This window comes from Ahaetulla prasina, chromosome 2, assembly GCF_028640845.1.
Source record: "Ahaetulla prasina isolate Xishuangbanna chromosome 2, ASM2864084v1, whole genome shotgun sequence".
In the NCBI taxonomy this organism is placed as follows: Eukaryota; Metazoa; Chordata; class Lepidosauria; order Squamata; family Colubridae; genus Ahaetulla; species Ahaetulla prasina.
In genome coordinates this window covers 119,579,216-119,591,596 of record NC_080540.1, presented here as the reverse complement: position 1 = coordinate 119,591,596, position 12,381 = coordinate 119,579,216, and the positions used below count along the sequence as shown (strand labels likewise).

The 12,381-nt window shown below is 36.3% G+C and overlaps 1 protein-coding gene across 2 annotated transcripts in view; it reads right to left on the bottom strand.

Moving 5' to 3' along the window:
- FOXK2 (forkhead box K2) overlaps positions 1–12,381 on the bottom strand; it is a 51,335-nt gene that overhangs the window by 3,945 nt on the left and 35,009 nt on the right. For both annotated transcript variants that reach the window (XM_058165886.1, XM_058165887.1), the window contains 6 exons: positions 10,765–10,912; positions 9,084–9,230; positions 7,641–7,834; positions 5,110–5,285; positions 2,410–2,706; positions 2,076–2,285 (listed from right to left, as the gene is read on the bottom strand). In XM_058165886.1, the coding sequence (XP_058021869.1) occupies positions 2,076–2,285; positions 2,410–2,706; positions 5,110–5,285; positions 7,641–7,834; positions 9,084–9,230; positions 10,765–10,912 (1,172 nt within the window). The remainder of the gene's footprint in view (positions 1–2,075; positions 2,286–2,409; positions 2,707–5,109; positions 5,286–7,640; positions 7,835–9,083; positions 9,231–10,764; positions 10,913–12,381) is intronic.

The window sequence follows — 12,381 nt, the reverse complement described above, 5'->3', positions numbered from 1 at the left end:
CTCTGCCCACCCGCCAGGACGTCATTACGTCCCATCTTTGACCCTTTGTGCATGTGCAGAAGAGGTGCATGTGCGCACAGTGTACGCTCCCGTGCGCTCCCATTCTCAAACTGCTAGCGAAGGTAAGTGGATTTCACCGCTGGTTTTCCAGACTACAAATCAACCAAAACTTCAGCTGATTATTCTCCCATCCCCAAATCATCTGCAGCCACCATTAGACATTTTATGCTTAGGTTTCAGTAGTGTTTGTATATTTCAACACCTAAACAAGAATTCTGAATGAGGAAAAAGGAATATTTAAGTAAGTAATGCAATGACAGAGTTAATAATTGCATGGGAAGTCATCATTAAACAATGCAGTTGTCAAGTGCAACTACGTGACTGTGTCATTTAGGGACACTTTATTCTGACATTCTAGTAGTGTCATTAAACAAATCCCCTGCAGTTCTTAAACAAGGACATTATATGGTTGCCACTTGTAACTTGCTGCTAGCCTTCCAGTTGACTTTGAATGTTGAAAGCAAATGAGGTTGAAAATGATGATCACATTACTGTGGGATGCTGTGATTTTGTAACTGTGAGCTAGGCATTCGCCAAGTGACCATGGGGACACTGCAATGACCAGAACGTCAAGAACTGCTCGTAAGTACTATTTGTTCAGCATCCTCGCAAATTTGAACAGTTGCTGAATGAGTGATCATTAACCGAGGATCAACTCTATATGGGAGAAGTGACGAAAGTACTCAACACTGATAACAAACATTTGTGCAGTAAACTGGACCCAGATATTCTGAAAAGTGAGGTTAAATGAGCCCGAAGTATATTGCTAATAACTGAAGTGCAAGTGTTATAAAAACAGCAGAACTATTTAAAATTTACAAGATGATCTGCTACCTACAATCTATAAATAGGTCTAGAAACCACAACAGTAGCTGAAGGACTGGAAAAGATAAATTTATATTCCAGTACCAAAAAATGACAATGCTAAAAAATTCCTAACAATTGCATTTATCTCATATGGCTTGATAGTATTCATGTATTTGTAATCCAAACTTTAACAATACATGAAATGAGAACTAGAAATTTGGATTATTGGAATGGCTGAATAAAGAACATTTGATGCCTCTGAATTGTAGCACTGGAGGAAAAAGCTGAGAATATCTTGGATGCAAGAAGAATAAATAATTAAATTCCAGATGAAATAAAAACAGAAAGGTCACTGAAAAAAGCCAAATATTTTTGGACACATGTGAAAATAAGACTCATTGGAAAAAATCCTGATGCTTAAAAAATCTGAAGGAAATTAAAAAGTAAGGTGTTTAGATAATATCACCACTGAGCTGATAAGAACTCAGTAAGTAATCACTACTAGGCAATCCTAGCAAAATGACATCCATAATTTGCTATTTATGTTGGACACACACAATTCTCCCCCATCCTATTTAATGTCATGGCAATGAGGAACTTGTACTCATTTTAAGTCATCTGAATCTTCAAGATTAATGTTAAGTTATTGAAAAGCTAGCAACTTATATCAGACTTTGTTAACTTTGAACATGCACATAATCAATCAATCTAAACAAAGAAGTTCCCCAACATCTTATGGCATTGTAGGACGTAGGACATAAATAGAAGACCTATTCATGTAAGATTAAATGATAACAGAATTTCACACACCTATTAACAGACTTCAAAATATTATTATAAGTATTCCTAAAGATACAATCTTTAGTAGTATTTTTTCACATTTTCATTACGTACATTACTTCAATTTCAAAAGCAATTTCATATAACATGGACTCTATTCTTCAAGAAGTACATTCCCTAGAGACTCTTTTTTTGCCAATCAGAACTACTTATGCAATGCCAGTTGTTAATTTAGTATGGAAGAAAAACAAGATAGGCAAAAATGATTATGACAAGATGTATTAAGTTTTAGATTACAAATAAGACCCAAATAGAAGTTACATATAGTTAATATTCAACAATATGAGGAAACAGCGATGAATTTACTTTGGATATTATTTTTACAATAGGTAATTCATGACGCTTAACACTCAATTTAAAATGCTTACCAGTGTTAGCCTGACTCTGCATTGCTGTGGTGATAGGTACTATGTGTGTTCCATTTTGCGTTACAGTTTTTATTGGTAGCTGGTGTTGACCTAGAGGTGCTTGTTGTACTAGAGTAACCGTTTGTAACGGTGTAGTCTGAGATGTCTGAATGATGCGACTGGCAGCTCCTAGAGTTGTATGGCTAACTGCGGGTACAGGTTCCACTTTAACTAGAGAGAGAGAAAAATAGGTAAATGATTGAAATGATAAAAGTAGTAAATAAACATCAACGTTCTTTTATGACATAAAAAGAAATTAGCATGAAATTTCAATAAATCATTATATTATTTTTACCTTTCATTTCATTGTGATCTCCATTCTCTTGAGGTTCTCCTTTAGGCTGGGCCATCACTGCAGCTTGTGTAACCACTGCTTGCCCAGCTACAGTATAAGTATTTGCTGGTGCTAATCCAGTCACATTTGTGACAGATACAGCTGGGATTTGATGAACAACATGAACCGTCTGTACTACAGGCTGCTGGGACGTTGATGTTGTCACAGGAGTTGCAACAGTGTATGTGACAGGTTTCATAGTTTGTGGCAGCTGCCTCTGTACAGTAATTAAAACAGGTTGGCTAGATAGGGGAGATCCTGTAAAGAAAGGTAGAAAGAAATCTTTTTTAAAAGAACCATGATCCCACCCACCCCATCCCTTTAAGTAATCTTCTAACTACTCAGAGATTAATTCAGTGGGGCTAGGAATTATTATCTCTTCAGCAGTCATATCAGGTTAAAATTCACTGCTATGTCACTATTAGTACTAGCATATACCTGATTTTTTTAAAAAAATATTATATGTAAAATGTTGTACTGCTATATTTCAGTGACAGAGCACATCCATTGAAGGTGGAACATATATTATTCATTTTCTAGCACTTCTAGGTATGTCTCAGAAAGTTTTTTGTTTTTCCCTTTCTGCAGACTTCATTCTATACCGTTTACCTGTCAAAATAAAACAAGGCATTTACAGGTAGTCCTAAATTTATGACCACTCATTTAACAACTGTTTTAGTTACAATGATGCTAAAAAGGTGACTTACAACCGATCCCCACATTTATGAATGTTCCAGCTTCCCTGTAGTTACATGATCAAGATTTGGTTGCTTGGCAATTGGTTTGTATTAATGATGGTTGCAGCACGCTGGGGTGTATGTGTCACATGACCTTTATCTGTGGTATGGAATGTAGTGAGATGATTCCCCAGAAGGGAGGAAGTGCATTCCAGAAGACTAAGAGGCAATTTAGCCCAGATATCATGTGTGAGAGAAAGAGGGTGAAGCCAGCCCCACCTAATAGTTCACCGAGTATACACTGTAGATGCAGATAGGAGAGTCCTCAGTCTGGCAAGATTGATTCCAGGCCCAAAACCAAGAATTATATGGAAATACTTCCAAGATGGGTTCTTTATTGTTTCACACCTACAGATAATTCCTGATGGATGCTATAGTTTTCCAACTTGGAACAGGCATAAAAGGTAAATTTGAATTCAATACTTCTTTTCAGCAATATTCAGCAATTTGCTGCTGCTGCCAGCAGTAATCACAGGGGGAAAGACTTTGATCCAACATCAGCTTATTGTTGAAGCCATCCAAATTCCATCTAGAAGTGTTGATGAAAGTGGCACTGAACTATTCTGGTGTCGAAAAAGTCTGCTTACTTCTTCTGAGTTCCAAGCTTACCTATTTCAATTTTTTAAAAAAAATATTCATGGTGGTCTAATTGGAATAAAAGCCACTTTGGATACAATAAGTCTCTTGCCTCACCCCGGTTTCATTACAATCTCATCTCTGCCATGCATTCAACCATGGGGGTGGGGAGAGATTGATAGTAACGAGGTAGAATACCTACAGCTCTAGAGCAAAGGGCCACATTCATCTGCAGGTTATCAGAAAAATTAGCCCTGTCTCCTTTGAGGTTTACATGAACTGACCAGGATGTTAGTAATCTAGTAAAATGGGGTTGTTTGGGGTTACCTGGGGGGAGGGGAACCAGGTGGCACAAGTGGCAGGCTGGTGCACATGAGCACTAGCACAGCTCGACTTATGATCCGCGAGCTGGCATGCATGCATATGCACACGCTTGATTTGCACAAGTAGAGCAGAATGAATATGCATGCGCACTGCCCACCACTGGCACAAGTCAAGCTGGACATGCATGTGCACCAGTCTGCCACTCGCATGGCCCAGTTCCAAATAGGCCAAGGCCAGTAGTGAACCGTGGCCTGGGAGTTGGGGATCCCTGGTCCACATGGTCCAGAATTTTTGCTGTAATCCAACAATGTGAAAATGCAATAAGCTACAGAATTTATTCAGAGTTGGGAAGTAACAGCATTCATTACAGCATCTTTCACTATGAATTTATCAGCCATAATTTAGTATGAGAAACATTTAGTTCCAGTCTGTGGCTCAGACTGGTAAGACAGTCTGTTATTAACACAGCTGCCTGCAATTACTGCAGGTTCTAGTCCCACCAGGCCCAAGGTTGACTCAGCCTTCCATCCTTTATAAGGTAGGTAAAATGAGGACCCAGATTGTTGGGGGCAATAAGTTGACTTTGTATATAAATATACAAATAGGATGAAGACTATTGCTAACATAGTGTAAGCCGCCCTGAGTCTTCGGAGAAGGGCGGAATATAAATGCAAATTTAAAAAAATTATATTATGTCTTATATATTATATATTTATCCAACCTTTATCTCTAATAGCTGAAAGGGGTTTACATGGGCATAATTCTTGACTTTATTCCTACAAAAGCAGCTTTGCAAGATAGGTTGAGGCAAATGTGTGATTTCCAATGAATTTCCATGACTAAAGTTGGACTTGCACCTGGCTCTCACCCACCCTAGTTCAACATTTTAATACTATATAACATTGCCACCACTAAGGTAATATATTTTATTTTCATGTAAAATTTCCAGAATCCTTGTATTTTAAATCATCCACAGAACATTCTTGTGTAATTTTAGTACATAAGCATTGCATGAAAATTTCACCTGGGGCACTCTGTGCAAATCGTGCTTCTTGTATTACTGCTAATTTTGGCTGGATACTGCTTGGCTCAGGCTCCATTGGGACAGGTGACCCTTCCCTTGACAGACTTTCTGGGGTTTGCACACCACTCGAATGAGCAGATAATACTCCAGAATGATTAGGAGAAGCTGGGGCACTTCTGCAAATAAAGAACAGAAATGGTCACTTTTAGATACAAAATTAACAACTATTACCATAACCCACAAAAATTATATGATCCGTACACTTTCCACAGGGAGGATTTATTTTTTTTTGGCTGTTTAAATAACAGTAGATGTTCTTGACTATAGAAGTTTTATAGAGTAACTTAAAGGCAGGCAAAGTCTTTATTCAGAAGTACAGAATGAAAAAGTGGTATAGATGGGCCAGAAATTAATGAGAATTTTAATAATAGAAACACATGTCCTACATTCTATATTTAAAGTGAAATACTTTAATCTTAATTTTTCCACTCAATTTGCTTTCATATCTTCTCTAAAACACAAGACTTATTTTAAATAAGCAGTTCTTCAGCAAGATGCATGTTTCAGACAATGCCTAAGTAATAAATTGCAGTTTAAACAAAATTTAAATGTAATTCAATTGAAACAAGAAATGAAAATGAAATGCTATTTGTACTCCTCACCTTAAAGCTATAAATTTCATCTTTTACTCACTTCTAATTCAAGTCTTTTTTGATTCTTTAAACTATTAATTTAACAAATTATTAAATTATTACAAATACTTAATGGGATAAAACTACTTGTCAATTTTGTAGTTTCCAAGCATGTCTTTTTTACGAGAACATGAATGTATTCAAATTTTCATAGAGAATATGCTGCTGGGGAATTGTAATTTGGAGCATAAAAGCAACGTGTGACTGGAAAAGGTTAAATACTATGTATTACTGTCTTTTCTCTCTGCTGTTTTCTTCAATCCCAAGCATTTTTTCCAGTTTTTTTTCTTTTTTTAAATGGCTGAGACTATGAGTAAAATATCAAGTGATTTGTTCGCTAAAAGTAAACATAAAGTATTTCTTTCATTAAGATTGACTTTTGGTGACTATATGAATATAGCCTGAAACAAAAATATATTTTTGGCAACAATATAGCAGTTGCTTGTTACTGCCTTTTTCAGGAATTTTCCAATATAGTCTACAGCAGGGGTAGTCAACCTTTTTATACCTACCGCCCACTGTTGTTTCTCTGTTAGTAGTAAAATTTTCTAACCGCCCACCGGTTCACAGTAATGCACCGTGTATCGTCGTCTGCGCATGCCTCTCGCACACTGTGGATTGGGTCTGGGGGAGGGGCGCCGGTTACCAGCTCCGCTTGTCTGTTACAGCTGGGTGATGTGGGGGGAGATGCGCGAGCTATGCTGGGATGAGGCTTTTTTGTTTGTGGTCGCACTATAGCGCCATTTAGTTTCACTTGGGTAACGTGAACTAAACTTATGTGCAGGCGATACAAATTATATATTTTCAAAAATTTAAATTGACGCGGGGAATTTTATGAAAACCTAATGAAAATGTTTTTATGATTTTTTTTAAAGTCAATTAAATTAAAAAAAAAGGAAAGTGCTTCAGTATAGGACAAAACCCCTACGCCCACCATGAAAGCTGGAACGCCCACTAGTGGGCGGTAGGGACCAGGTTGACTACCACTGGTCTATAGCCTGGGGATCTTTTTATAGTTTCCCATTAAAGTACTAACTAGGGCTTTCAGGAATCAGCTCAAGATGACTAGGTGATTCTATAGGTTGCAATAAGTGTTTGTAGGTAACACCAAACTGTGAGCAGGCTGATTACAAACGAGTCTCCAGTCATAAACCAACTACATGTGTAACAGCATTATATGTACACTAAAGGAATTAAACCCACTATCCTCAGTTATTGCTTCTATGATTCCTGCACTGGACAGTGGTTTGGAATATATTATCTCCAAAGCTCATAACCAACTCCTTACATTCCATTATTTTAAGATAAGAAATGAAACATGCTGCATTTACAAAAACAACAAATGGCAAAGAAATTAGCATGACTAGAACAGTGGAAATGTTCATACAGCAAGAAGTAACCCTTCCCCCCCCCCCGGTTAATGTAACACATTGAATAAAGATTAAGTAAGACAGTCTACGTTTGTATAATAGGCTAAGCCACAAGAAAATCTAACTAAGGTTAGTATTAATATGTTATTTATTCATATAAACTGAATAAATAAATCAATAATTATGCTTAGTATATTATGCAAATATATTTGCTAGAGTGTGAATACAGCCGGTAACAACTCCAGGGAACATTTCTTCCTTAGTACTGCAATCAGATGTAATCATAAAAGCACCATCAAACCTTAAGGAGAAAATGTTAATAATTTCCTTTGTGCCCCAATCATTTATTTGAAAAACATCTCTGTTGTTTAGACAAGCAATGACCATCCTTCAGTCAATAGACCCTGAAGTGCACTTAAAGGAAAGCCTCTGGACTGCTATGCTTAAGTTATTGTCCTCAATACCTTACCTAGAAGAAAGAGGTCCCAGTGGGGTTCTAAAGCAAGGTACTCCCCTTGGCCGCCTTTTTCTAAAAGCCTGTTCTATTAATTTGCTTTCAGAGGCAGGATCTATCCTCCAGAAGGAACCCTTGCCTGGTTCTTCCTGGGAACGTGGTACTTTGATGAAATAACGATTCAGAGAGAGATTGTGACGTATTGAATTCTGTGAGTCATAAAAGAAAACAAAGCATCCATCTCAGTATTAAGTTGGAATACATTCTAATAAAAAAAAATCCCATTTAGAACTGCTCATATGCTTAAACTGCTTTCTTATTCTTAGGTCCTTGATTAGGACTTGAAAAATTAAGCTCCCACCAGTTTTAGACTGAGTGTGTTTAACTGTAGACAATCCACATATAGCAACAACAACAAAGATCTACAAACAGAAGTAAAACAACTGTGGCAAAAAAAATAAAGATAGTAAGAATAATAATAGGCATCTTGGGTACAATCCCAAAACATCTGGTGTACCACTTGGAAAACCATCGGCATTGGCAAAATCACCATCAATCAATTACAAAAAGCAGCTTGGAACAGCTTACATTCTGTGACGATACCTTTACCACCATCAAATAACAAATCTACTTATCCCAGATCCTTGGGAACAACTCAGCAGGTGGATAAAAATGCCAAATCCAATTTAAACATCAGGTTGATCGTACGACTAATAATAATAATAATAATAATAATAATAATAATAATAATAATAATAATAATAATAATAATAATAATAATAATAATAATAATAATAATAAAAAAAATTATTATTTTTTTAAAACTTCAAAATATAGAGTCAACATATGTTAATGTGAGCAAAACAAGATGACTATAGACTTTTTTCCCCAGAGTTCAGGCATTCAAAGGCAATATGAATTAGGATGAATCTATAGTAATATAAAGTTATTGAAGTTGGAATGTATGTTATTTGTTTTGATAAATGTAAGTATCCAGTATTGCACAAAATAATGCACATATAATGGACGTTCTATACACCATTAATATTAAACTGTTTAATTTTAATATATTCTTCCTATATGTAAAGATATCTCAACATCAAATTTCACAATCAAAACTAGATTGTATAGAAATATAAATGGCACAATTTGCAACTAAGAATTAAAAGTTGTGAAGTAAACTTCGAAGCAATTCTACAGGAAAGGAATAGTTTACAAGAACAGGTAAGAACCTCAAAGTACCATGTTTCCTCTGAAACATCAGAAAGCTACTCCTGGTTTAGACAATCAATTTTCAGAAAATGCTAGACCATTCCTGAAGTAACTAGATTGATGTGATCTTAACGAAGAATTATCTCCCCCCAAAATAATCTACCCAAACTATAGACTTTGCAGATGCCTAGCTTTAATCCACCATAGTTTGCTCATTTCATTTAAAACAATATTAATAATTTTTACCTGCCAGCCCTTGTCTGCTGTCCTGTAGTAAGGATAATTTTTAGTTATGTGCGTATAAATTCCATTTAGTGTAAGTTGCTTATCAGGAGCCATTGTAATTGCTTGTACAATTAGTTGTGCATAGGAATAAGGAGGCTTTGAATCATCCTAAATATTAAAAATAATAACATAATGAAAATAGCTCATCCCTCCAGGAATATTAGAAATATAATACCAACTTTATACGTAATTTAATACAAAGGACATTATCTCTTGAGAGATACCATCATGCACATTGAACAACTTTTTTATTTTTATTACATATTTGCATTTTCAATTTATCACATACAGAGGTCTGCCTGCCACAATTCATTCCAAGTGTAAAATACCTCTAATGTGCTTTACTGTTACCATGCCCTTTTTCTCTTAGTATATTCACCTTGCAACTCCTAAGCATATTGTTTTTCATGTAGGGGCTAAGTTCAGCCTAAAATAACTAGAGAACAGTAATTTGGCCTACCTAAGAACTTTAACTAATCAGCACTCACTTTCTTTGCACAAACATGCTGCTTTCTGAGTATACAGTTCTCTACGTGCCAATCTACCCGCTTCTCTGAATTTATAAATAGCAAAAACAATTATTTAAAAGAAGCACAAAAAAGCATCATGTAGTGCATGATTTTGTTTTTCTGTATTTGTGGCCATTTATCTTTGGGTTCACAACTCACTAATTGAGCTAATCTGCTATTCAGGCAGGGGCAATTAGCAGATTGGGGAATTACAGCAAAATTCAAAAGCCAAAAATGCTTCTCTTTTTGGCAGAACAGCATTTTTGTTTATATATTTATTTGTTAATTTATATGCCACCTTTATTGCAGGATCTTTATTGCAGGATCTCAAGACACTTTTTACTTAAAACATCCCCTTTCACTGTATTCACTGCAAGAAGAATATTATGACATAGGCTAAATAGAGAAGCGGTAGAGTCTAAGTGTTTCTCCTTCTACATCTTGCAAGTATTGGCAGGTTTCTGGTAATCATGCTAGCTTAATATCATGTCTAGAAGAGAAATGAGGTTAAAAAGCATGGACCACAGCAGAAAGTATATCCATTCAAAACACAGACACCCAAGACATTAGATGTTCTCCTGTAGCAGAAGCAAGAGGAGAAACAAGAAGGGGGGAGACACCCTCATATTTTTAAAAAATGACATATTGTACAGATGTTACCACTGCCTTGTAGCCAGATATGTGCAACTTGTTTGGGATACCATCACAATTTACAACCATGATTGGCATGCTCCAATAAGTCAAAGATTACCCATTAATCCAAAAGTATTTTCAGAATCCTCACCTGAGGTCTTAGGTTCATGTATAAATCTAATACACACGCACTACCAATAAATATATCATTAAATACTGATCAGTTTGAATATGCTTTTCTCAATTTTGAATGTGGTAAAATAAGCAGCTTACAAAATGGCTTTTTCTTTGCTTTCTATGCTTTCCAAATTTCAGGCATATGTTTATGTAAGCTTAAGTTCAATGTGAATATCATAGGATCTACTTTAGTTTTCCGTCTGAACTGCTAACTACACATAAACATTGTTTCTGTTTATTTTCAAAGCAATATTTTTCAATTAACTTCCAATATATTACTCGGCAACTGATTTATAAATGGATTCTAATCAAAAGAATCTTACCTTTGGGCTATCTCCACCAGATGCTTCTTTATCATTTTCTGACTGTGAATTGTCAGCCATAAGATGTAAGTCAGATGGTATTACACGACCCATTTTGTACCCTGAAGAACCTGCACCACGAGGACTAGATGGGCAGGAATTTGCAGCACTGTAAAACAGTATGAAAAGAGTTGTCTGTTTCACCACATAATATATATCATTGTAGCCAGTAATTTCCTTCAGCTAAACGTAATTTCCTGAACAAACATTCTCCAGCTGTCTGAGTTATACTGACATTAGTGGGGAATGACAATTAAAAAGGACACAGATTTTCTTCTGTATTATCATCAGAATATATATTTGTAGGAACATCTTTGCAATATATTGCCTCTATTCCAAAAACAATCCCTTGAGAGATTAAAAACAGGTTTAATTCTAGTTTTTCAATGACAGGCAAGATTGTCTTTACTATACGATAAAACACTTGCCCTTATGGTAAGTGTCCACTCTTCCCCTTACAACTATTAGCTCAGTATACTGTTTGGAAGAATCGGATTATAATAATTATGCCAGAATAAATGTTATTTAAAAGTATAATTTTAAATTTAAACAGTTGATATTAATAAAATACATAAATTATTATAAAGCTGCCAAATAATAATAAGTTTTAAGGACTACCATATCTGGCCTCCAAAAGTAACATGAAACCATTTTCAATGAGTTAGAACTTCTGGTATCTCTTTGTTACTATCTTAGTGATCATTTAGATTTTTGCAGCCTAGATATGGTGGCCCTAGTTTTAAAAGTAGGATATATAGATTAAATTCATCCTAGAATGAATAGGCCCATACATACAAATATACAAGGTCTTTAATTTATGATCACAACTGTGACCAGAATCTTCAAACACCAAGTAAAGCAAACATTAAGTGAGATGTCATGTCACTGCTTCAGTCAACAACCGCAATCCTGGCACTACTGGATGTGGTCATTAAGCAATCTCTCACTAAGGGGACAGATTGAAAGAGCTGTCTGCTGGACTTACTGTAGCTCTGTGTGGAGTTGAATCTCTGGGGCAGGTATCTCTTTCACACTCAGAGAGGTAGACTGAAAAACATCCATCCCAAAATCAAAGCAGGATTTTGGCATGGAGTCAGGGATGAAATCCAGCAGGTTCTGATTGGTTCTGGAGAACCCATAGCAGAAATTTTGAGTAGTTTGGAGAACCAGCAAATACCACCTCTGGCTGGTCCCAGAGTGGGGTAGGAATGGAAATTTTGCAGTATCCTTCCCCTGGAGTGGGGTGGAAATCGAGATTTTGCCCTGCCATGCCCACCAAGCCATACCACGCCCACAAGCCACACCCACAGAACCAGTAGTAAAAAAAATGAATTTCACCATTGCATGTCCAAAAATCCAAGCAGGATTTTGGTACAGAATATTTGCAGCATGGGGCATTTACAACCAGCCCACAGAGACGAGGGAGTCCTCTCAAGGTGACAGCAGCAGCTTCCAGTCTTCCCTGCCACCTTCTCACTTACTGGGAAAGCCAGCAGGAAAGATTGCAGTAAATCACATGATTGCAGGGCACTTGGTAACCAGTTGTAATAGTTTGCAAAGTGCCCAGATCACAATCAC